A 26,345-nucleotide genomic window follows, 5' to 3' on the forward strand; every position below is an offset into this window, starting at 1 on the left:
CCCTCTTTCCTCCAATCATCCTCCTCCAGGCGTCGTCCCGCCTTCCGGAAGTCGACCCTCCAATCGACTCCCGGCTCCCGTTCCAAACGGTTTGACAGGGGCGGTGGAGAGGAGCGTTGACTGACGTTCCTTTTAACCAGTAATGTCTCAAGGACGCTGCTGGGGTCTCGCCTCGGTGGGGCGCGGGCCAATGAGGGCGCGGGACGCCCCTTCCCGGCACTGCGGTAACATGGCTCCGTAGCGAGCAGCCCGGGCCGGTGCTGCTGCCGCCATTAACCCCTGGGTGCCCGGCGGCGGCGGCGGCGGCGGCGGCGGGGAGCGGAGCGGCCCGCGGGGCTCATGCCCAGGCCCTGCAGCCGTTGCCCGGCCGTTGCCCTGCCGTGAGGATGAGCTCGGCTGCCGGCCCCGCCGCTTTACCCCCGGGCTCCGCCACCCGGGCCTTGCATGTGGAGCTGCCCTCGCAGCAGGTACGGCCGGCCCCGGGCGGGGGGATGCGCTCTCTGAGGCGTGGGGGGTGCCTTGAGGGGTAGCGAAGTGCTCCCTGAGGTGATGGGGGTGCTCCCTGAAGTGTGGGGGTGCCCTGAGGTAAAGGGGGGGTGCTCCTGAGGTGTGGGGTGCTCTCAGGTAAAGGGGGGGTGCTCCCTGAGGTGTGGAGTACCCTGAGGTGATGGGGGGGCTCCCTGAGGTGTGGCGTGCTTTGAAGTGAAGGGGGGGCTGCTTCTGAGGTGTGGGGGGGTGCCCTGAGGGGTGGGATAGTGTGAGTTGATGGGGCGCTACCTGAAGCGAAGGGAGGGTGCTTCTGAGGGGTGGGGTGCTCCCTGAAGTGAAGGGGGGTGCCCTGAGGTGTGGGGTGCTCCCTGAGGTGAAGGGAAGGGGTGCTAACTAAGGTGTGGGGGTGCCCTAAGGGGTGGGGGCACGCTCCTGAAGTGTGGGGTGCTCCCTGAGGTGAAGAGGGGGGTGCTCCTTGGGTGTGCGGTGCTGTGAGGTGAGGAGAAGGGGGGTGCTCCCTGAGGTGTGGGGTACCCTGAGTGGTAGTGGGGGAGCTCCCTGAGGTGGGGGGTCCTCTGAAGTGAGGGGGAGTTCTCCCTGAGGTGTGGCATGCCCTGACATGAAGGGGGGGATGCTCCCTAAGGTGAAGGGTGACCTGAAGTGAAGATGGGGGTGCTCCCTGAGGTGGTGGTGGTGTGCTCTGAGGAAAAGGAGGGGTGCTCTGAGGTAAAGGAGGGGTACCCTGAGCAGTGGGGGGGGGGCTTCCTTGAGGTGAAAGGGGGTGCTCTGAAGTGTGGGGTGATGGTGTGTAGAGGTACCCCCTGAGGTGTAAGGGAGCTTCCCTGAGGTATGGGGATGCCTGAGGCAGAGACCCTGAGCTGATAGAGGGAGGGTCCCCGAGGTAGTGGGGACTGAGCACCCTCTGTTGGGCCGGTAGGGAGGTGAGGGGGTGAAGTCCTCTCTGCACGGGGGCAGGGGTCTGTGCCCCTCTCCTGGCAGTACTGGCGTGTCAGTGGGGGGGTTCCCTCTCCCTGAGCGGCTGTGGCTTTGCCCATAGAGGTGCTGGGTGCAAACTAAAGCTGGGCTTGCAGCATCGATAACACCCAAATAAGCTGGCTTTAAGCTCGGGTACCCGATGAGGCGGGAGCAGCTGGGTGCCCTCTCTTCTCCTGCTGCGTCTGGCAACAGGGTGGGGGGGTGAGCATGGATAAAGCATACAGTGTATTCTGAAAAGCGGTGAAATGTTCCCTCCTCATCACATCCTTCCTTCAGCTAACTCTGTTTTTCCTGTTTGCTGGTAGTTGGCTTTCGGTTTACTGGGCAACCAGCCCACTTTTTAATTTTGGAGAGCATTAGGAGCAAGGTTAAGTGAGGGAGTCTAGGCTCTGCATGAGGGTTTAGCAATCCGTATCAAACTAAGTCTGTGCCCTTTCGCCTCTTGCACGCAGTGACTTTTATTGAACGGGAGCTTAGGCAGTAGCAGTGGAGGAGGGAATAATTACTTAGCAAAGCGTGCTTTTCTTTAGAAATGCTGCAAGATGTGAGACTGCACTTGACGTTTTGGTTCATTGCCTTGGTGCAGTCGATGTTATTAAGAAGCAGACACATGGTCTGAGTTACTTGAGCTATGTGTTACCAGGTGTGAAAATGAAGAGTTACTAGAGAAAAATAAACTGAAGATATAACTGCTCCTCGGCTAAACGTGATTTACCAGACATCCACTTAGGGGCGAGGGTGGGGAATGGAGATGGCCCTTGGCCACCGGAACTGTGCAAGTGTTGACCCTAATTTGAGAGCAAGTACTTATTGTAAAATATGGTCCTGTTCTATGTTAATGAACCTAAATGCGAGCACTGCTTTGGATGAACTTCACAGGGAGCAGTGGATCCTTCAGGAGGTCAAGCGTGGCCTTCTCCCTGCTGAATTTTTGGATTTATTCTTTCCCAGGCTTGTGCAAGAACCAAGTGAATGCTGCAGGGAGAAGCCTTAGTTATTAGTCACTAGGCTTCATTTGTGAAAGTGAGACCAAAACACAGGCTTTTTTCCAGGAGCAGAAACTTTTGTAGGAGTTTGTAGGAGCAGAAACTGAATCATCAATTACAGGACATTCCAGTCGAGTAAATATTTAGTTTAAGCCATGTAGGATGCCTGTATGGGTGCTGAAGAAATGTTAATTGGAGGAAGTGTAAGGCTGTGACAAAGTCTGAGGTATTGTTTTGCTGTGTGCTCTGCAAATATAAGGACCATGTGCGGAGGTATCTGCGTGCTGTGTCAGTGCTTGCAATCAAATCAAGAAGCTCTGAAACTACAGTTGTATATGCTGATAACAAATCATCCTCTTACATGGTGTTATCTGAGCTTAAAAGTCTGTTACTGAACTGCAAAGTTACCTTACCTTGAGGGGCTATCACTCTGGAGATATTTTTCTGCAGAATCATGGAAAAGTCATTCCAGTCTGTTGTACCACTTCTGTAACGCAGAAATCTGTCTGATCCTTTAACACTAGGTAACTGTTTTCTCCCTGCCAGCACAGAAATCAACCTGGTGGTTTGTTTTAGTAGGCAGTTTGCTCTAGAACACCCAGTGCTGCGCTTTTGGACTGTAAGGATGAGGCTAAGATGGTCTGAGTCATGGCTTTAAATCTCTCTAAGGAACAAATTCTCAAATGTGAACTTAAGGTGAGTGCTTTTAGTGACTGAAGTGACTTTTTAATGACCGAAGTGTTGAAGGTGTGATTTGGGTTTAGTCTAGATATAATTGTGCCAGTGAAATTTGCATTGACTAGAAAATAAAACTACTTCCACTGACGCATTTGCAGGAGTGAAGTTGTGTCCAAAACCTTTGCTAGTATGCCCACACTTGTGTCAGGCTATTCTTTAATTTGTTGGCTGGTGGCGGGATGACCTGGCCTAAGAATGCCGTTTGCTGTTGTATTCCACATTTTACGTGGGAGAAATGGAGGATGTAGCTGTAAAGAAATGCGACTGGTTAAGCATAGAATTCCAATTTGTATCCCTAAATAATTGTGCCAGGATGTTGTTTTTCTTTTGCTGGAAGACTGAGTCGAACAGAACCAAAAATGTGTCGTCAAATAATTACCCTTTAAAAGCAGAGATTTGTTAGCATTATCTCTTCCTAGTTGCTCAGTACCAGAAAGCCAGGAGTGTCATGATAACTCACTGATTTCTAAATCCTCAAAATGGACTTTTCAGTCTTGTCATTGTAAGCAGTTCAAAGTGATGGGGGGGTGGGGGACCCAAACCTTTCATGTTCTTTTATTCTAGATGGAAGGGACTGGACAAAAAAAAAGCAGTCTTAACATAGAGAGCCAGTCATGCTGCAGTCAAATGATTTGTTGAATATTACTGTGCTAAGTGCTGACCAAACCAGATGTCATGTGTGGTTGTCTAGAGATGGGAAGGTGCATCTTTGTGAGCTCCAGAACTTCCAGCACTTCAAACTTTTCCTTCATGCTGACATTGATAGCTTTTGCTATCGATTCCAACACTGGAGAGACAGAAGCTTTTAATGAACTGTGAGAGAGTGTTTGAAGACCCGCAAGCTTGAACTTGAACTGCATTTGCTGTTGTACAAGCAGCTCTACCGACACACAGTTTTTAGTGAGTGATTAGGGAGTTGTAAGGAAGAAAAAGAACCCATACTTTTTTAAACAAATAGTCATTTGTTTAAAGCCAGTCTGTGGTTCAGGCATTCACTCGGATCCGTGTCCATAGACTGAAACATCCCTCTTGTCTGGATGGCTAACCAGGGCATGAATAAACGATAGGTATAATTGGGTTTGGTTCTGGGAGGATCAGAAGGAGATCCTTTGGAAATAATGGCTAGAACCATTTTAGAAAATGACAAAAATATCCCCTAGTACTTTATCATCATAAAAACAGGCGACAAGAAAAAAAGTGAACAAAACCCAATGTGGATTCCAGTGAGGTAGGTGAGTACTCAGTGATATGTGTAACAGCTTAGTGCTTCTGTGACCGGGCTGGTTGTAAAGTGGTATTTCAGCAGCTCGTTCCCAGGTGGTTTGACTGTACACCAACCGCAGAGAAAATGCACACCAGCCAGTTGCCCCTCTGCCACCAGCACTTGCCAGCTGCAAGCTAAAAAATTGGTGTGCTTGTGTTGCTGATTTCCACTGGCCTGATTGATGATCAACTGTAAGAAGCTTTCTTCTGAAGATAATCCATGGCTTACATCCAAGGCATAGGGGCAAAACAATACGTGATGTTTAGACTGTACGTAAGGCAGTCCCGTAATGGCACCACAGATCACCTCCATCTATATCTGCGTTTTTCCCCAGGAAACTCTTCAACTCTTGGACCCATACGATTGACACCTTGATGTAAGCAGTTTTCCACTTGCTGGGGACAGCCTGGGTAATGGGGGAAAAAAGTTAGATATTATAGATACTAGGAGATACACTAGGAGCTGTACTTGGAGCTAGATCTCCTCCATCAGAAGTCTTAGCTCCAGTTCAGTGTTGGTCAAACACATTTCAGTAGTGATGTCCAAGATGAGCTGCTCAAAGGCTTTGGGTGTATCCTGCGGGATGAGGGAGTTAGATACGCTCTGGTGAGCACGGATGTGGTGGCAAGAAGGGAGGGGTAAACTGTGCTGCTGCTGTGCAGCTGTGAATAGTGTTAGACTGAAGTCTGGGTTATCTGATGTCTTCGATGTCTTTCAGTTCATAGACGTATCTTGTCAGGCAGTGAAAGTTTCTGTGCAAAGCAGCAGCATTGAGCTTTCAGCTACAGATGTCAGAAGCAGGTGTTTAGGGCAGAGCAAACCTTTAGTGAAACTTCCCAAGGATACTCTGTAGCCTCCATTTGCTTTCAGACTGGGATTCGTAAAGAACCAGTTGGAATCTGAAGGATTTCTAGGAGCCCAATAGCAAGGCTTAGCAAACACGGCTTCCCTGGCTTCTGTACCAGCTTAACTCTGGGAGCAGTTTAGCTCATAAGTGTGGCACAGAGGTTTGAGATGATAAGGGCAAGGGGCCTGAACTGGTTCTGTGATGAGCCATGCGAGGCTTCCTTGTGCTCTGAACTTCAGCAACCTGCAGAGCATCATACTTGTTTATACTCAGTACTGATACAGACTTGTCAGACTAGATCCATGTGGGCTTCATGAAATGCATGCTGGCATTTCCAGTAGCCAGGTAAAACTCTCACGTGGCATGGGGAGGTGTTCTCCCATCCTGCCACTGCTCAAAGAATGGGTTATCCCCATCCTAAACCTGTTTGGCAGGGAAGGGTCCTTTGTTCTGAATACTGAAGATGAAAATCTTATTTAGGAATTGAAAAATTTCTTTAAGCCAAACAAAGTTCTGGAGCAGACCCCTAATTGGTAGGAAGAAAATCCCCCCAAATCTACTTCGAACATGAAACCACACTGTAATATTTACCTTCCATGAACTGGGTGACTGTAATAAAGGGACTGAATTTGAAGACTGTGAATGTCCTTTTCAGGTTTATACTCTTATTCCATGATCCTTCCTATAAAGAAATGGCAAGTTGATGTCAAGATCTGAAAATCTCACTGATGACCATAGAAGCGAAGACTCTATCCATTCTGTAAATTTTTTTTTCTACAAGAAATCGTCCCATTGAGCTACATTTAGATGTTTAGTATATATAACTTCTTTAACAGTCTTTGAGCTTTTGGAATTTTAGTAGTTGCGCTTACATTGTTGTCCTGTTTGAACCCAGGATGCAAAGGACTGGAAGTCATGAGTGAAGTGAACCTTAAAGCAAAAGATTTTAAAATTTTTTTTTCTTTTGAAAGTACTTCTGGAAATAACTTCCCAGGGGTAAAAAGGTACTTCTGGATTGCAATAATAAATAAAACCACGTTTTCAGCAGTTGGACGTGACAATCCAGTGATCCAGTACCTTGCGTATATGTAGGTGATCCAAGTGAGCAGAGGTAAAGCAAGATGAGAAGAATATGGGTGAATTAGAAAAAGGTTAAATTTTCATAGTTGCTTTCTTTGAAGATGCATGCAACAAATTGAGTAATGTGGCAGAAACACATGGTTCAAAGTGCACAGGCAAATGCGTTTGAGGGGTCCCGTATGTGGGAGAAATGAAGAAAGCTGCTGTATGGACTCAGGGCTGGACCTGAACTAGTTTTTCAACTAAAACATTTCAAAAAGAGCATCTTTTCTTTGAAATAGTTTTATATAGGTATTGTTATATATTCCTCTGAGTAATATGAAAACAAAGACTGACACTCTAATACTTCCTCTTTCCTAGTAAAAATGCTGGGGGAAATCGGAACAGTGGATGGAAACTGTCCTATTTGAATATTGCTTTCACTTCTCTGTCACATGCACAGTCTTCAAACGCCGAGTGGGGAGGGAACTGCTGCTGCAGTGAAACACCACAGTGTGTGTATGTTGACCCAGAGAACTTAGAGTTGTATCCGTGTCCAGCTGTGTCAATGTCTAGAGTTTGTCAGAGATAATTCAGAGGAGGTACTACTGTTTTGTTTTTTTTTCTAAGCAACGCAGGTGTATTGCAGACTGGTTCAACTGTCGATAAGTTGTAGAGAGATTTGTCTGTCAGAAAGCTGTAGTCAATCAGTTTTGATGCTCTGCTCGGGAGATATGTGGGGAGGGTTAGGGAATCAGAGAATCATAGACTGGTGGGGGTTGGAAGGGCCCTCTGGAGATCATCCCGTCCCACCCCCTGCTGGAGCAGGCACACCCAGAGCAGGGGCACAGGGCCGCATCCAGGCAGGGGGTGAATGTCTCCAGGGAAGGGACCCCACAGCCTCTCTGGGCAGCCTGTGCCCCTGCTCTGGCACCCACACAGCAAAGGGGTTTCTCCTCATGTTCAGGTGGAACTTCCCGTGTTCCAGCTTGTGCCCGTGGCCCCTTGGCCTGGCGTTGGGCACCACTGAAAAGAGCCCGGCCCCATCCTCCTGACACCCACCCTTCAGATACTTATAGGTATCGATGAGACCCCCCTCAGCCTTCTCTTCTCCAGGCTGAACAAGCCCAGGTCTCTCAGCCTTTCCTCACCAGGGAGATGCTCCAGCCCCTGATCCCCTTGGCAGCTCTGCGCTGGCCTTGCTCCAGCAGTTCCCTGCCCTTCTTGAACTGGGGGGCCCAGAACTGGCCGCAGCCCTGCAGATGTGGCCTCGCTGGGGCAGAGCAGAGGGGGAGGAGAACCTCCCTCGCCCTGCTGGCCACATTCCTTTCCATGCACCCCAGGACACCGCTGGCCCCCTTGGCCCCAAGGGCCCGGAGCTGGCTCAGGGTCACCTCGCTGCCCCCCAGCACCCCCAGGGCCTCTCAGCAGAGCCGCTCTCCAGCAGGTCCCCCCCAACCTGTGCTGGTGCGGGGGGTTGTTCCTCCCCAGGGGCAGGACCTTGCACTGGCTCTTGTTGAATTCCCCGAGGTTCCCCTGGGCCCAGCTCTCCAGCCTGGCCAGGGCTCGCTGGACGGCAGCACAGCCTGCTGGTGTACCAGCCGCTCCTCCCAGCTTGGGATCACCAGCGAACTTGCTGAGGTTACGCTCTGTCCCATCATCCAGGTCACTGATGAATGTGCTGACCAGTACTGGACCCAGCGCAGACCCCTGGGGAACACCACCTCCACAGGCCTCCAGCCAGACTCTGCCCCGTTGATCACGACCCTCTCAGTTCTGTTGTTGAGCCATTTCTGTGTCCACCTCACTGTCCACTCACCCAACCCACACTGCCTTAGCTTGCCTGTGAGGAGGCTATGGGAGGCAGTGTCGAATGCCTTACTGAAGTCGAGATAGACAACATCCACTGCTCTCCCTTCATCGACCCAGGCAGTCACGCCATCATAGAAGGCTGTCAGGTTGGTCAGGCATGATCTTCCCTTGGTGAATCCATGTTGACTGTTTCTGATAACCTTCTTTTATTCTTAATCAAGCGAAGGAAAGGTCTTGGTAGCTGGTAACTAAAGACTCATTCATTATGAAGAGAGCCTTACTTGTCTGCCCTTGGTTTGTTGTCCAGTAACATGATAAACGTTAATATGCTTCAGGTTATTAATCAGCACATGCTGTTTGCTTGTGGAGCTTGGTGCCTACTTAAGATCAAGTGGTTCTTTAAGGTCAAAAGTGCCTTTGCTTTGATTTTCTTGATCCTTTATTCCATAAGGCTCTGTTTACTTTTTGGGTCTTTCCTTCTGAGCATCATCTTGTTTTCCTTTGCTAAATTGATATTCCCAGGTCATTCTCACAGCTAATATGGACTGATGCTCTCTTGCCCAAGGTGATGTTAAAAGGCTTAAGGGACTTCTCTGAACTGCTACAGTGTGTTATTAATGAGGTGGGACTTGCACCCCGATGTTCTCTTCTACCCCGTGGCATAGTTCCTGTGTTGTGTCAAAGAAGCAGTTATAGTTTTGGTTTTTCATCTTGCAAGTGAGTAAATATTTATTTAGACAAACTCAGAGGAAAACATCAATAACAAAAGATGGTATTTCTAGCTGCTGCTGCTTAAAGGTCTTTGTTAAGGATGGAAAGATTGTATATCTAGTTCCTTGTTATTTACATCGTACATAAACATCTGGCAAGAGGAGCTCTGGCCAGTGGTCTGTGCTTCTAAGATTTTGGGGTTTTTTTTGGTTTAGTTTTTTTTTTAACCCCAGTTTAGAGCAATTTTTGTAGGCTGTGCTGACAGTTTTTATTCTCCAGAGTTGTGTTTGCCAGCTCGGTCTGTCACTCTTGATGCTGTAGTGACCATCACCAGACGCAGCTGTTGTAAGAGTACGCAGAAAGAACTTCATTTGCTTGAGTCCCTGCATGGGCTTCTGATTTTGCATTTGAATCCCTCCTGCTAACATCACATTTAAGTAAATTCTGTGTTTTGAGTCCTGTTTTGTCCCACCTAACCAGCTATCCTGTTTGTATCTGAAGACCAAATACCTGTCCCTACCTTCTATTTTGAATAACAGGCTCTTTCAGTCTTTCTGCAGAGATTAACACAAATTTTGGATGTGGAAAGAAGGACGAGGATGCTGAAAATTAGTGAAGAGTGTGAACACTGTGGGCTTGCATTGAATATCAGTTTTGGTCTTGGTTGTCTCATTCGTTCTGAGCTCTAGAAAAGCGATGTAGATTTTTACATGTGAGTATGGTGTACAAAGAGAGGATTTCTTGCGCCTGCTGAGCAGTTACCAGCTGTTCACATTATTGCTCCGAGGTAGAAGCCAAGTTCCAAGTTGTTCCCCAGTGAAAATTCAGTTGTTTAGTGAGGAAGTTTAGTGGGCTAGATGGGAAGAGAGGAGGCAAGGGAGGACGGACCAAAGGATGCAGCTACTTTTTATGAGTAATGCATAACAGTCTTAACTTTTTTCAGTTATTATGTAATTAGCTATCTTAATTATTTTCTGATACTACTGTTGCTGTTTTAATTAGCATTAAAGCATTATTTTGTTAGATGTAATGCTGACTTCACATGTTGCATTCTTTAATTCCGGGTTGAGCTAACAAAGGGATCTTTTGCATTCAGATAGCTGGGGAGTAATTATACTTCTGCATGGGCCACATCAAATCTAGAAGTGTTCCTCGTTCTTCCTCTTTCACTTTCTCCCTGTATGAATTAGGGGAGACTCGATGTCTTTTGGACAACATCTTCCATTTGCTGACTGCCCTTGTTGAAACCCTCAGTGCAGTACAGAGGCAGAAGTGGTTGTGGTGGAGTAGGGATGATTAGAAGCCTGTACTGAGCCTTAACGTGTTCAGGTGAAAGCTTGGTACGTGGTTGTTGTCTGAAGTGAAGCTTCCAAAAGCCTTTCAGGTTCCCACTAGCATAAAGGAGAGGAAGGACCTTGATTTTAAGGAACTGTAAATGAAAATCCACAATTGTACGTCTGAAAACTTTGAGCCCATGTCGATGAAAGTAGTTTTGTCTTTTCCTGTGGTCATTTAGTCTGGGTAAATCGCACTGCACAATTCAACGTGTCTCATTCCTTGCATCAGATCTTCGGGGGTGTGAAGGAAGAAAGCGCTGATATGTGTATGTTGCATCTTCACAGGAAAATAGTTACGTTCCTACTGTGCATCTTTCAGCTGGTGTTGGCCTCAGGTATGATTCATAGCAGGCATCACTTCTGAACGGCTGCTGCCAGCAAGTAGCTACGTCTTAGAAAGGGAAGCGAGTTCCTGAAGTGCTGCTGAACCCCATCGCTTGACATGAGGAAACGGAGATACGAAGGGAGTGCAATTATAAGGAGATCCACAAGCGATTCATTGAACTAATGACGGCTGTGTAGCTTTGAGGGCCTTGCTGTCCTCAAGCGTGTGCTGAAAAGACACTAAAATAGAATTCCAAAAATTCCTTATGGTGTGTCCTACAAAATTGCATATCAAATGTTTCTGCTTTGCTTCTGAAGTAGATCTGAAATCATGTGTGATTCTCGTGACTCTGAGCTGTCAAAAACTGAACCATGGAAAACAGTTTAGTTACAAAATTTAAAAATCTTCCTAGCAAGTGTGCAAATTGGAGTACAAGCATTTTCTTGTCCTTCCTGTAGTTTTAAGTAACAACACATCTGAATAGTATCTAAGCTTCCCACTGTACGTTCCTTTGCTACTGAAGGCTTTGTGTGCTGCCGCAGGCTTGACCCAAACCTTCTGCGGCATACCTCTTTTTTTGTAGTGAGGTGTATCAAATTGGAAAACAAGGCAGCTTGAAAACTTATATAAAATTGAACTAAGTATGAACTCTTGTGTACCACTTGACTTCCAAGAACTCGGTTCACGTGATTGCTGCTTAATATCCAAACTGGCACAGGTAGGTGAAAGCTGTGAGTTATGAGGAAGGAGGAAGTTGTACTAACAAGGTGTACAACATTGCTGTGATAATAAATAGTGCTTGTGTTGGCAAAATAAAGCTCATATGTTGATAGATTGGTTTTTCAGAGCTAGACCTTATATGCTTTTTAAGAAAAAAGACCCCAAACCCTAATGTGACTGCTGTGAGCCACAGAGCCCAGTGTTCTTCTCTGACTTAATTATGACAAGTATTCAGAGACTCAAACAGCTGACCTTGCAAGCTCAGTTTCGTTACGTTTGAAACAACTGGATTTGCTGTAGTAACTTTTGTGTTGCTAACTAACCTTTGCACCCTCCTCTAATGCTGAAATACTTGGAAGAATTTAAGCAAAATCCTTCCAGAGCTACTGTGGGTCATAAAGCAAAGCAAGCTAGGAAACTCATGTGAAAGCCAGGTAAAACCAGAACATGTACCAGCTTGTGAAGAGGTCAGAGCTGAGCCTGAGCTGAAAAGAAATTACGGAACATTCTCCCTCAAAACAATCTGGAGGGCAGCAGTCTGAAAATCAGAGGTGGCGTCCAGAGGTGAAGGCTATGTCTTGGTGTTTGTGCTAAATCTCTCTGATAGGAAGAACGCTCCGTTAAAGGCTAAGTTAGGAGAATCTGTGCTGATACTGTGGCCAGTGTGGAGAGCCCTGCACAGTATGTCTGGAAAAAAACTGATTGCTTTTCAGGTAGTCAGGCCTCTGTGAGAACCCTGAGTGGCGATTTGCTTTTGGCAAGTTTGGATTTTCTAAAAGTCAGTTTTGTAGATTTCTACTTTGTTTGTATGAGTTGGTTTCCCAGCTTTCTTACACTGGTTTTACCCTTGTGTTTGCATTTCAGGCAAAAGTAAGGTTCTTTAGATTTTCTCTTCCCCCTACCCCACCCCTCCCCACTACTCATTCTTTGTTGAATCAGAAATGCGCTCCTGAACCTGTTTGATCCTTTGCATTTTATGTTGGCTATATGGGATGTCACTGGGAATGTGGAGGTGGTGGATGGGGGGGAAGCCTTTTTCCAGTCCAGCCACAGATTTATAAAAAAATGTCTTCCTGGCCAATTGAATTCAAACTTAATTCTGGAAAATGTATTCAAATTTACTAAGTTCTTTTAAAATTCAGAAATTCTGTTGGAATAGTCTAAACTTGGTCAGGGGCGTGGATGCAATAGGCCCAGTTGTTGTTTTATTAACGTCTGAGGGAGTTTTCAGCCATAACCCTCCTTTCACACAGGGGGCTATATGACAGCTAGCATCTTCGATGGCTATTGCTGGAGGAAACTAAACTGCCTCCCTTGCTTAAGTTTAGATGCTCCCTTGTCGCCTTTTCAAATTGATTTAATGTGTCAAAATGCTAGTGTTTGTGCTAGGATTCATGAATAGTTTTGCTGAAAGAGCCGGTGCTGAAGAGGGCGGACCATACAACTGGGAGAGAGGGCGGGAGGAGGCAGACGTGGGACAGAAAGAAGGCAGATGTTCCCCTTTTCCCAACCCTGGGCCATTAGATCATCTCAGCTGCGAATCAAATGATAGGCTCCGTGTGATGAAGAATAGGATTAGTTGTTGGCCGTGTTAATGGCCTGTGCTTCACAATTTGTACTTGGACCCCAAGCTGGTAAGCGTGCTAGATCAGCGGTGTAGGTAGTAAAATGGTGTTAAGCTGTGTTCTCACTCAGCTTGGATATAGGTACGTTATTATTCTCTTAAAAGAATCTGATGACCCTGGGGAAAAAGATAATAAAAGTGGTTAAGACAGAAGAGGAGTTGGAACTCTCCCTGCTTTTTTTTGCTACCCATTATGTGACCTTGAACAAGTAATTATGAAATGCCACAAATACTTCAGGCTGTTGTAGGTAGTTGCTGTTCTCCTCGTGGTTCCACGAACAGTCCAGACCTTTTGTTAACAACAATGCACGTCTCTCTCTTGTTTTGACTTACTGCTTTTTCTTCCCTCCCTCCCCACCCCACGTCTCAGCAGTGATTTATATTAATGGTACCAGATTGTTAGACTTATTCACTTGGGTTTTTTGTTGGATTAGCTTTGTCGCTTCAGTTTCCCAGGCCCAGAGGGAAGCAGAGTGTGGTGTCTGGATCAGTTTAAGCCATCAAGAAACTGCAGTGTTAAAAATACCCCCTCTGCTGCTTTCCACTCCTGCCCTGCTTTTGTGGTGGGCCATCTGTGTAGCTGTAGTGAGCTGAACTGGAGGAACTTATATTTAATTTTAACTTCTTTTTTTTTTTTTTTTTTGCCAGTTGTAGCTTGGATAAATTCTCTGACCCTCACAAATGCACAAGGAAACCTTGCGCAGGATGGGAACAAGTGGCTAGATGCAGGAGGTGGTGTTTTAGGCAGAGGCAGTGAAAGGTGATGGTATCTTAGTGTTGAGGGAATTAAATCATGAAGGGTCTGGGCAGTTTAGTCCTTTAAACCTCAGAAGACCTGGTGGACTGAAGAGTTCTGGGAACATCTGATGAAAAAGCAAAGGATCAACAAGGATGTTGATCAAAATACCGTATTCTGTAGCAGCCTGACTTGTTTATGGCCTGCAGTAAATCTGGAGAGGTTCCCAGAAAGCCATTGAATGGGAAAGCTAGATACATTAAACAACTGATAATAGTTCTTCAGAATGATGAAAACTGAGTGCTTTTCTTAAATAAGAAAAAAAGACCCCTGACTTTTGAGAGAAGCTGGTAGTTGCTGAGCATGGGTGGTCTCGCTGCACTCTGCAGCACCTCTGTCAAGGGTTCTGGGAAGCCGGTTTTGTGGCTCTGCAGGTATGAAAGGTGAAACCTGATGGTAGGCTCTGCTCTTCTGATCTCCTCTAAAGCTTTCCTGATCAGCCCTTACGTAACTCTGGGATAGCTGCATGTTTATAATGTGTGATATCTTTACCTCCAGCAGTATTTAAGTGGCATAAGCTAGAGCTCAGGATTTCTTCTAAAGGAAAATTAATGGGTCTCTTCTGGTTTGTAGTCACTTCTTTTCAGGGTAGAAGGAAGCACTTCTTTCTTATAGGTCAGCAGAGAGTTGCTGCGTAGCAGTTGCTTTTACTCTGTTGCAACTTACATTAGCAATTAAATCAAACGATAACAAGGCCTTCCGTGTAATTTCACTGCTCTGCTGACTTACTTGGGAAGTGCCAAGGACTAGGACAACTGTAATCGAAATAACTTGTGTGTCACAACCCCCTTAGAATGGGCTGTTAAACCCCTCTGCTAAGCAATGATTCAGATATGCTGTCGTTCAGGCTGCCTGCACTAAATTCAGAGCTGTTGGAAAAGTTAAATACCCTTTTTAGCGGTATCAGTTCGGCTTGTCTGAGCTTACCTAAATCAGTGCTCTGCCGAAAAATAACTTCTTTTGCAGTAGGATATCTTAGGAAGATGCCTGGTGTAGTGTCTGAGATCTTCAGTGCTGTGTTGCTGATAGACTGTCAACTGTTTGAGGAGATGGCGGTGAGAATTATCTATACTCATCTGCATATTTTGCTTATCTTTTATGAAAGCAGATCCTGCGCTATCAGCTTGCAAACACAGCCGGCCTGTTCTAAGTTATGTGACTCATGAGGCTGCCGAAGCACTTATCCTGTTTTTTAGCACTTCTATTTTGATTTTTAAACTGGCCTTTTTGGAGTGGCTGTTCTAGTTGCACGGCATCTCATCTGTGGGGATCCCTCCTCGTGGTGAAGATTTCTTGATGCTTTTATAGAGAGAACAAATAGCTTAAACCCTTAAACTACAGAGAAATGACTACTCTTTCCCACTTCATCTAAAAGAAAAAGGAAATGAAAGAACTCAGGATTATTTGCAGCTGCTTTATTCAGTGTGAAGTGTAATGGGTCACTTGTCCCTCAGGACTTGCTTTTGCAGTTTGAAACGCACCGGTATCTCATGGGGAATCACTTCTCAAACTCCTTGTAGAAGCACCCCGCTGTACATAGCTCTGCTCAGATTTTAAGCTGGCGATTTCATTTAAGCGGCCCTGTCTGCCTTTGGCCGCATGTCGCTGCGCGTCCCTCCTTCCCTGCTTGTACAGCCACATGGTGAACCACACTGAGGAACCAATCTGGTGAAATTACCCCAGCCAAAGCGAGAGGTGGCTGGTTTCCATCCAGATCGGTTCCCCGGTGCGATCCCCTGAGCAGCCGCACACGTGTGTGTTTATGGTGGTATGAACGAGGAGGGTGACGCAGCAGTGCAAAAGCCGAACCCCAGCACAGTGGGGTTTTTGTTTTGCGTGTTCTAACATCTCGAGCAAAAATGATATGAGACACAGAAAGTAATGCTTAACAGAGATTTGAAAATTCCTTCAAAATAATACTTATTGTTTGTCACAGAACAGCTGCAAGCTCTTGATGAAGAATTTTAAAGCCTATTTGAATTCTTTTGGATAGGTCTTTGTAGCTGATGGTCTCTTGGCTAAAGCTAATTATCTTTGGCCAGGAGAGGTTAATTAGCTCTGAATGCTGCCTCCATAGAGTTCTGCGGAAATCTGAATGATGCATTATGATATCAACGACGATGTAGTGGGCGAACTGGAAGGTTTATTTTCAGGATCCGAGTCCCTCTGTCATCATGACCTCATACTATAGAATGTGAACAAGAAAAATGTCCATGTAATTGGAAACTTGTTCCTTATCAGCTAGGCTAAATGGGCAAGTAATGGGGCAGGAGGGAGGAGGAGGGTGATGACTAAGCTGGTGATTTAAATAGACATTCATTACCTGTTGCGTGTTGAGTCCTGAACTGTGTTGTGGTCTCATGGCCCCACATCTAATTTCTTCTTCCAACTGGTTTGGGAGAACTGAGACTTCAGACTTGGGGTAAATTCCAGACTTTGAAGGGTGCAAAGAAGTCACAAACCATGGAGATCAGGACTCCGCTCTTGTCCAGAGCTGCAGCTCTAGGTTATGACACTACAGCTGTTTCCAAACCTCGTTGCATGTAATGAAAGACGAGAAACTTGTTTGCCTTTGCTTGAGGGCTAATTTATTGTAACATACTACTTAAACCAGTCACACAATTAGTTTGCAATCCTAGAAGGACCTAGAGAAAGTTGCCCTCCTTCTCCCGTACTATGTGGGCTATTCTTGGGTTGAAAGGGATTAAAAAAAAGGTCAAAAAATGGAGGGGGAAATGAGCCTGGTAGATGATTGATTGGTATGCTACTGAAGTTAATTAAAGGAGAGGTGTGGCACATAAAAAAAACCCCTTAAATCATTTTTATAGGGAGTGCAATGTATGTTCAAAGCCATTTCTTAAGGAGTGTTTAAGTTGCTCATAAAAATGGCCAGGAAAGCTACGCAGCTTTAAGGTTAGATTTGAAATAACGTACAAGGTCCATGTAGTTTTGTTTTAAGTGAGGCTTAATCTTTCTGTTGATATTTTTGATACCAATTTCTAACAAAATAAGACCATGTAGTTCTGCAGTTAAGCATCTTAGAAGGTTATTATTTTATTCTTTTTAGTTTTGCATTGCATGTGTATGCTAGAGATATCTGGGCATCCCATCTCAGGCTCTGTTTTTAGTCTAACTCATGAGCAGATTTTGCAGGAATGATTCCACCGGTGGTTTTGAGTCTGTCACATGAACAGAAATTTACTATTCATATATTTCTGGGAAGGATAACTAATGTATCACTTAAGTGCTGTTAAGTGATACAGGGTGTCATATTGTGATTCCAAAACAGATGATGGCATTTCAACTCTCATTAAAAGCCTTTTAGGACAAGCTGCAAGCATAAAAGCTGCCTTTTGGTTTTGAAAGCATTTTAAATCTGCTTTTGGTCAACGCGAGAGTGTTTCTTTTAAGGTGGATCCAGACTTACAAATTAACAAGCTTTTGGGAAAAAGAGGTATGCTGTAGAATGAAGTCTGTGGTAAAAGGAGGCACTAAACCAGTTGTTTGAGGCTTGTAGGTGGTTTGTGGTGATCCAAAAAGGAGAGGCAGCCATTTGTCAACACCCCCATGGCATATGGGTGAGACACTGGTGGGTTGAGAGATTGATTGGGAGAATATGATACTGAAGGATTTGGTGAGAACTTTATATATTTGAAGTGGCAATTTGCCGAGCGCTAAGTTCATGGTAGTCTGTTTTAGGAACGCAGTTTCAAAGTTAAAATAAGAACCACAGCGAAGCAATGATTTAAGAGTGACTGGACAGTTCTAAAAAATTGCTTTGTATAACTAGTTAAATTTAGCAATAAGCTAGTAATGTTAAATATTTGTCAAAGGGCATGGTATGCTTTGAAGCTGAGGTTTTTAGCCACAACTATTAAAGCTATTTGGCACTGAGGTGGGAGGGGGATTGATTCAATCTGATGATTTTCATTCAAGATACAGTATGGTAACAAACCAACGTAGTGCTGGAGCTGGATGAAATCACTTAAACTAAAGGTTTTGGTGACATGTTGCAGTGTGTTCAGTCCAAGAGAAATGGACTCAGTTATCCAAGCAGAAGGTAGCTGACAGACATCACAAATTTGCCTGTGCCCTTAATTTTCCCTGAAAACCTGGATATGTCTTTCTGATGTATTTTACTTTTATTTAAGGTTGTTACAGCCGTTTCCAGGATCACTGTGCATTTGGGAAGCTTTGTTCAGCCAGTTACTTTCGGCTCTGGATTAGGTGGTGGTTTATGTTGGAGCTCTTTGTCCACTAGTGTTAGCTGAAAATAGCTTTGGCTAGGAAGCATTTCCAGTGTGATGATGCAGAGCACCTGGGTGATAATAGTATCATGTATTTACTTGAAACTGTTTGAATAGTTGGGGTGATTTAGACACGTGGAATAAAAATTACATATAGGACACGAGTGAAAATAGCTTGTCTTGTATGTCAGTGTTGCTTAATCTGAGCTTGTAGGTGCTGGTTGTTGCTTGTCCGTTTGGTTTCCTGTGGCTTTGCAGAATCCTTATTGTTCACACTAGCTTTCTGCCAAAGAAAATTGAGTGTTTGGTGGGATTTTTTTGACAACAGTGCTTTGGAAATAATTCAAATGCTTTAATTAAAAAAAAAAAAAAAAGGGTTCAATGTCAATCTAAGAAAGTTTTTTTTTTTTAACTACTCAAGTTTTTTTCTTATTTTTAGCGCCGGCTTCGTCATCTTCGGAACATCGCTGCACGTAACATTATCAATAAGAATGGTTATCGCCTCTTGGATACGTACTTCACTCTTCACTTGTGTGATAACGCCAAGATATACAAAGGTAAACCAGGCTTGCTATCAACTCTTTTGCTAGTCTGTCTTCGAATACTTATGTCATGAATTCTCTGCCCTTTTTTTGCCTTGACACCTTGCTGCCGTTATTTCCACCGCATATACTAACAGTGGAGAAGAGCTCTTCAGTCTCCTGAACTTCATAAAAGCTTTGAGTGTTAGCAGGCGAGGAAGCAAACCAGATGACAGATCTGGTAGTCCCTTAAATCAGCCTCTCTTTGTTGTTGCTCTTCTCTCCCTGCACTGATAACTTAAACTTGGGAACTTCCAAGAGCGGAGAAAAACTGTTGGAGCCTTAGTTGCTTGGTGTGGGGAGAGCATTCCGCTCTGTGCACACCGGTTATTTTACAGAGCATAAACCGGCACCTACTACTATCAAAGTTATCCAAAAATAGAACTATCAGCCAATGACAAGAAGCATCGAGGCATCTGTTCTGCTTTTGATAACTGTGTGTGAGTGTTAGATCTCACTTCTCTCTAATGCTTTGCTTTCCACTGCGATGTAAAGTTCTCCACTGTGGAGAGATGTTATTAAAAATATATTTTTGTGCTCCTTTTGATAGGATCAACAGAGGAGCTTTGCAAAGGAATTTGTCATTTGCTCCTAATGTTTATTTTCAGCTAGTGTAGTTGAACCTTGATTTTTTTTTCCAGGTCACTGTTTTAGAAGGATAAGAATATGTAATTTGAGCTTGCTACCTGGCCTTTCTTGCAGTGGTTGGCTGACCCTGTAACTGATCGCTGTTTCTGCAGTGTTTGGTACACGGAGCTGTTCTGCACTCCATCAAAGCTTTATCCTTGGGCTCCAGTGGACTGAGGGATATTGTACAAAATCTGTATTCCAGCCTCCAGAGCTGTCTACCTAAAGACTTTAAGCTCTTATTTTGGCTCGAAAAGCCACGGTCCGTGTGTCAGCAGTTGCTTATTTCCATTTAAATACAAGGTTCTTGGCATCTTCGTGAGGTAATTTGGCTGTGCGCTTTCTAAGCATCTGGAACAGGTCACCTTTGCTCTTCAGGAAAGCAGTGCAATCAGTTTATCCTTGCTGCACTCCTCCAGAAAGATGTCGTCTGACAACCCAGTCACTTGGCAAATGTCATCCAAATATTGTAAAGGACTGGGGCACGTTCTTTCCCCAGAATCCAAAACCTCAGTAAATCTTGAGGATTATCTTGGGTATAAAGATGAAATGCAAAATTTAAATAATGACTTCTAATAATTAAGTGTGAATGAATACATTTAGTCAAAAGCATGACTGCATTTTAAAGTCTTTCTCGGGAATCTGTTACTGATAAACTAGACCCGCTAGCATTTGTCTTCTGTGAGTGTTACTTATTTTAGCTCTTTGTATTTCAAATACTAAGATTTCTGTCAGTGTTTAAGCTAATCTAAAGGTGTTTTTTTTTACTCATTTTTCTTTAGAATTTTATAAGAGTGAGGTGATCAAGAATTCTCTGGTAAGTTATTTTAATATGGAAAAACTTTCTTTTTAAAACTGTATTGTTGTTACAGTTTATTGCTTTCTCTGCTGAACACCAGAACTGTTAGATGTGTATTGCCACTCTTCAGTTCCGTTAGAAGCATCAGGTCCTTCTCCTTTTCAGGTTCTTTTCACAAGGGTTGGAATAATGAGTTACTGAATGGTAGAAATGCAAGTTCATTTTAACAGCTGTGGAGCTGTAATCTGTTGGTACTTCTGCAGATAGGACTAAACACTCCGAGGGTGAAAACATGTGAAAACTGTTCAGGTTTCAGGTTAAGCTTTACAATATATATATCCATTTGAAATTTGGAGAACACCACATAGGCGAAGCGAGGTTAGCTGGATTTTTACTGGTTTAACTTCTTTCAGTAGCTGAGAATTGTACGAGTTGCAACTCAGGTTTGTTTACAGTTCATCTTTTTTTTTTTTTCCTGTTCTTGCTGGTGTTAGCAACAGAAATAGCTGCTTTTATTTAAATGTCTGCAAATTGCTTATTCAAGGAGCACTTGTGTATTACTTAGGTGTACAGGTTCATTAGAAGCTCATGCTGTGCAGCTTAGCAACCTTGGTGCAGGAGCAGAGGCCCGGCTTGCAACACCTCAATAAAGGGAGAGTCAAACACTGTTGCAGGATATACCCCTGATTTCTTTGAACATCTTTTTGTTGTGTAGGTGAACAGTAAGGAATGTGTCCCTGCATATATCAACGTGTCTGTTCTTTGAAGGACTAATAGCTTTAAGAAACTGAAGCTTGAAAATGTCTTAGTTTCTAAATTTTTCCAGTTCAGATCAGTGAAGGGACCAGAGCTGGACAGCTTATTACAGTTGAGAAGGGGTAGGTCTCTTTGTGGGAGCAGGACGTTGCAAGGGTTGGGTAAGGGAGCTTGAAAACCTGCTAAACAGACTTTTTAATGTCTGCATTAACAAGCTAGAACGACACCATTTATAGCACGCTGGGCTGTGAATGCTCTGAGATCATCCTGAATGGAGGAAAAGCTTTCTGTGTCCACAAGGCTGCTAACATGTCCCAGAGACAGGATTTTGTGTTCTGCCTATTCTAAATTGGGAAATGGAATAGCAAAAAGGGAATCTAAGCAAAGGGACTACGAGGTGGAATGACAAAAATATCAATAAAAGATGTCTTAAGCAAGTTCCGTACATCTTCTATTATGGATATTTTAATGACCTGGTATTCTTGTGCCTGAGTAGCTACCAAATATCCCTTCTCCTTAGGAAAACTTGATTAATGCATTCCTTCTGTAATACTTACTGGGTAACTTTGCCCCTCCCTTCTTTTCAGAGGCACCTCGTTCTGAATTGCCTAATACCAGTTCAGAGATGCTTGGCCTGTTCCGAGCTCTTTCAGCACTAGAAGGAAAGGCATGTTCTTTCATGGGATGGTGGGTTCCTACCTTTTGTTCTGGAGGCGCTACCGTTTCTGTGTGCAGCAGAGGAGGGCGATCCTTTCTGTGTGATTTCTGGCCTGTGGAAGTCCTGAAGTTGGTATCTGGCCCTTGGCTCTAATAGTGTTGGACTGACTTGGTTTGGTTGCAGCTGGGGCCAATTAACTACAGTTTCCATAAATCTTTAATTTAAATGTTATCAGAGGTGAGTGCAAGTTCTTGGAGTGCCTCACATTTTGCAAATCTGAGTTCTAGTGGAACAGATGTTTGTAGTTTAGCTTAATATATGCCGCTCCTGTAAAGCTTGAGGTGTAAGTCTGATCTCCTGGGGTGAAGAGGAGCTCTTAGTGACAACGTTTGAGGCTTGCCATCACCGTCAGGCAAGGAGGAGAAGAATGTGAACAAACCTGTCAATAAATTATGCAAACTTAATTATTGGGGAATAGATCAGCGTTTTAAATTTAACTTTTGCAATGTAAGTTATACCCTCGTTTTCAGAAGCTGAATTATAACTTGGAAAGGAATGTTGCTTCTGCTTTTTAAGTTCCTAATTTGGCTGAACTAAATTAGCAAATCCTGAAGTAAATTCTTCAATGTCTTGTAATGAAAAGAAGCAGAGCCCACTCTGAGTTTCTGAAGTACTTTACAGCATGTAGCTTTTAGCCCAGGAATTCTCTCTAGAAAACAGAATAAGGAAGCAGCAGGGCCTGTTGGCTTCAACTCTGTGTAAACCTTGGAATGCCTGGTGTTCGTGATCTTTAAGGTGTTTTTTTTAATCTTTCACATGGACTTTGACTTTCCAAATTGTCAATTTTAGGACTACTTTCAGCTTGTTTGAATTGTTTTTATCCCTCTTTGAATACCTACAGAATCCAACATGGAGGAGCCTGGACTTTGGAATAATGCCTGACCGTCTTGATACCTCTGTCTCTTGTTTTGTGGTGAGGATCTGGGGCGGCAAGAAGGAGCACTTCCAGCTTTTGATTGAATGGAAGGTCAATCTGGATGGCTTAAAGTACTTGGGCCAGCAGGTAATGTGAAAACAGGGTTTTGGGTTTTTTTTTCCCCTCAACTTTTTACTTAGGGAAACAAAACATCTGGACGAGCAGGTATTTAGAATGCTGAGAAAGGAAATAAATGCATTTGAATGGGTGTATTTTAAAGTTTGCTTGCAGAGATTCATGTTAGCTTACTTCAGAGCTTTAAATCTTGACTGGCTGAATATTAAGCCACCATTGTTCGCTGAACCTCTCAAATGATACTCCTAGCGCTTGGCGCTTTAAATTGTGATGCCTCGATTGAAGGAATAGCAGTATGATTGTACCAGTAGTTAAATGAACACAGATCATGATGGCATATCTTACAGATCTAATCCATTCTCATGGTAATAACAACCCATCAAAGATCTTCAGTCCAATGAATTTACTGTATCAGATCAGTTTTAATTCTGGTATTTGTCTCTTACCAAGAGCCTTTTGAAAGAGATGAAAAGTGAGGTGTTTTCTGTATTGTGGAGCTTATAGTAAAAGTGGCTGAAAAAGAAACCCATATCACATAAATGATTAAGCACCAAAATTACAGTGCCTTTTGAGTCAAATAGATTGTTCTAATTCCATTGAACGCTTTTTAATTGATTAATTGACAGGCTCTATTTAGAATAGATCATAGTTAATTTCTCATTTTAAAACTAATTTTTTTTTTTTCAATTGGGGTGTTTCAAAGCCGTGGAGGAAAGTTTTATAGGGAGTGACCACTCTAGCTTCACACAGTGCATTGATCCTGGCCAGCACTCCCTGCACTGGTGGGCTGGGAGAGAGTCAGAGGAGCAAAAGTGAGGAAAAAAATCATGGGTTGAGGTAAACACAGTTTAATAACTGAAAGAAAAAAAATGGGGGGAAGAGAACAACACACAAGAGATGCAAAGGTAGGCACTCACCACCTCCCACCAACAGACTGATGCCCAGCTATTCCCTGAGTAACAGCTACCTTGCATAGACTGTCCCCAGTTTTCACTTCTAAGCATGATGTTCTGTGGTACAGAATATCCCTTCAGGCAGCTCAGGCCGGCTGTCCCAGCTGTGCCCCCTCCCGAGCTTGTGCATGTCCCCAGCCAACTCGCTGCGGGGGCAAGGTGAGAAACAGGGGAAGCCATGATGCTGTGCAAGCACTGTTCAGCAACAGCTACAGCACTGGTGTGTTACTAACACTGTTTTAGTTGCATATCTGAATCACAGCACCATATGGACATATAAAGAAAATTAACTCCACTGCAGTCAAACCCAGTACCATGGAATCACAGAGTGTCCTGAGCTGGGAGGGACCCACAAGGACCATCAAGTCCAACTCCTGTCCCTGCACAGGACACCCCAAATTCACACCGTGGCTCTGTGGGCCTTGGCCAAGCGCTTCTGGAATATCGCCAGGCTGGTGCCGTGATGCCTCCCTGGGGAGCCTGTTCCAGGGCTCCACCACCCTTGGGGGGAAGAACCTTCCCCTAATGCCCAGCCTAACCCTCCCCTGGCACATCTCCCTGCCGTTCCCTCGGGCCCTGGCGTTGGGCACCAGAGAGCAGAGACCAACCCTGCCCCTCCTCCTCCCCTTGGGAGGGAGCTGCAGAGCGCCATGAGGCTGCCCTCGGCCTCCTCTGCTCCAGCTGAACAAACCCAGGGGCTCCAGCCGCTCCTCGTACGGTTTCCCCTCTAAACCCTTCCCCAGCCCCGTGGCCTCCTCGGGACACTCTCCAGTACCTTTATACCCTCCATGTCCTGCGGCGCCCAACGCTGCCCACAGCACTCGGGGTGAGGCCGCCCCAGCGCGGGGCAGAGCGGGACAATCCCCCCCTCGCCCGGCTGCGATGCAGGGCTTGATGCCCCCCAGGGCACGGCTGGCCCTCTGGGCTGCCAGGGCACGCTGTTGGCTCGTGTTCAACTTGCCATTGGCCAGAGCCCCCAGGTCCCTCTGGGGGGCTGCTCCCCAGCCCCTTGTGCCCCCGTCTGTCTGTGTAGCCAGGGCTGCCGTGCCCCAGGGGCAAAACCCAGCACTTGCCCAGGTTAAACTCTATAAGTTGGTGATTGTGCAGCTCTGCAGCCTGTCCAGGTCTCTCTGCAGGGTCTTTCTGCACTTGAGTGTCGAGTACCCATCACAGTGTAGCTTTCTTTCCATTTGTTTTTACTGGACAGAAGAAATGTCTCCCTAAATAATATGCTCTAGTGCGTGGTTTTATTTGAAATTATATTCTTTACATTAATAGCAGGATATTAGCTCTAATACTGAACACTAATTTTGTGTCTACTGTGACCACAAAAGCCTAATGTTGAGTATCATTTTAGGTAATATCATGTGAAAGCTAATTACTCTTGAGACCGATCTCTCTGATTAGTTTCCTGGTCTCTGTTATTTTTGTCAGCTGGAAATGCAACCATTGGAAAGATGCTTTGGCCAGTGTTTCTGATTTCAAGGTAGAATGGCTGAATGTACTCAGTGACTGTTATTAAAGCTGTGAAGCAAATGCATTTTCCTTGGCTAAATTCGGTTTTCTCTTAGGTTTCATGTGTGTCTAGAATTACAGGTGCTGAGAAACTGCATTTGACTATCAAACAGAGCAATTTGCGCTCGTTTGCTGTTGAAAGTCATAGTAAGCTGACCGTAAAACGATTTGTTTTCTTCTGTTCTTACAGATACACGCAAGAAACCCGAATGAGATTATTTTTGGTCTTAATGATGGTTATTATGGAGCTTCGTTTGAACAGAAGGTAAGGGTATCTTGTATTTGTTCTGGCTTGTTAGTACTGGCGACAAGCTGAAATTTAACTTCTAAAGTGAAATTTTCACACTTGGATGCTCAGAACATTAAAATGCTTCGTTTTGAGAAGTGCTTTTTTGACATGACAGATAAGAGCTGTTATCTTGCCTCTGTTGCACGGACATCTGAGCTGTTCTGGGAGGACATAAAGTGTAGCATTTTAAGCCCAAAAAAGGCCTGGTTACTGACACCAAGCCTTGACTTTATTCTTTGAGGCAGACACTGTGTTCAGATGTGGAACACTTAAAAATGGTGTGGCTGTTAAGACTCATTTTCTTGGCAAATATGAAAGCATGTTAAACTTTGGTTATCGCTCTTAAAACCAGAGTTTGTAGCTTTTAAATGGGAAGTCATTTAGTTGCTCTGTGCTGCAACTGTTTTACCCCACAGGGTTCCCCCCGCGCGCTCCCCCCCCCAAGACTCCTCTGTAGCATTTGTGCTCATCCAGCCAAATTGTGACTGCAAATTAATTATATGGCAGTGCTGATAACTACGTCGATGATGGAAAAGTTTAAACTTAGCTATTGTAGATAGCACGGTTGCCAGGTAGAGGTTGTTTTTTAAATCCCAGATGGCTGGTGGCAGTACTGTGGCGTAGATAGGCTGTATAAGGAGTCCCTGGCTGAGAAGATGACTCTTGACAGAGCTACAGTTTCTGCATTAGCCACAACCAGCAAATCCAGCCTTGTGGGGATTTGATTGGAAGCAATGGCTTTATAGTCAACAGCACGGGTGACCGTTCATATGTGCGGGGAGCGGAGCAAGGGGTAAGGTGGCTGTGTATGCAAAACTCTCTGGCTGTACGCACACCTCCAAACTGCATCTGGCCTTCTGATGGGTATCCTTCAAATTGTAGATGGTTTGGTTCCTGGCTCAGATTCTGCTTCCTGGTGCTGGTAACTCAGTTTTCCTGAAGCAGGACGCAGTTCTAGTGTTCATAATTTTGCTATTAACTAGCTGGGCATGAATTCAATGATGGTCATGCTATCCTTTCTCCTGATTTTTTGTTGTTGGGACTTGCTTCCTAGCTCATAAGGCTTAAAAGTGCATATTGGGTTTGAATCTGGTATGTGCTCTGTGTAACTCTGTAGTTGCTACAACTGCCTAAGAGGGGCTGTAGTGAGGTGGGGTTGGCCTTT

At 44.8% G+C, this 26,345-nt stretch overlaps 1 protein-coding gene across 2 annotated transcripts in view; it reads left to right on the forward strand.

The window, feature by feature from the left end:
• Window positions 1-204: 204 nt before the first annotated feature.
• The window catches only part of UVRAG (UV radiation resistance associated), a 104,202-nt gene continuing 78,061 nt past the window's right edge, over window positions 205-26,345 (forward strand). Inside the window, exons 1-5 of one of the 2 annotated variants that reach the window (XM_075112855.1) lie at window positions 205-467; window positions 18,391-18,508; window positions 19,942-19,976; window positions 22,274-22,435; window positions 25,082-25,156. In XM_075112855.1, coding sequence (XP_074968956.1) covers window positions 387-467; window positions 18,391-18,508; window positions 19,942-19,976; window positions 22,274-22,435; window positions 25,082-25,156 — 471 coding nt within the window. In that variant the 5' untranslated portion in view covers window positions 205-386. The remainder of the gene's footprint in view (window positions 468-18,390; window positions 18,509-19,941; window positions 19,977-22,273; window positions 22,436-25,081; window positions 25,157-26,345) is intronic. The other variant, XM_075112936.1, reaches the window with a different exon arrangement.

Source organism: Phalacrocorax aristotelis, chromosome 1 (genome assembly GCF_949628215.1).
Source record: "Phalacrocorax aristotelis chromosome 1, bGulAri2.1, whole genome shotgun sequence".
In the NCBI taxonomy this organism is placed as follows: Eukaryota; Metazoa; Chordata; class Aves; order Suliformes; family Phalacrocoracidae; genus Phalacrocorax; species Phalacrocorax aristotelis.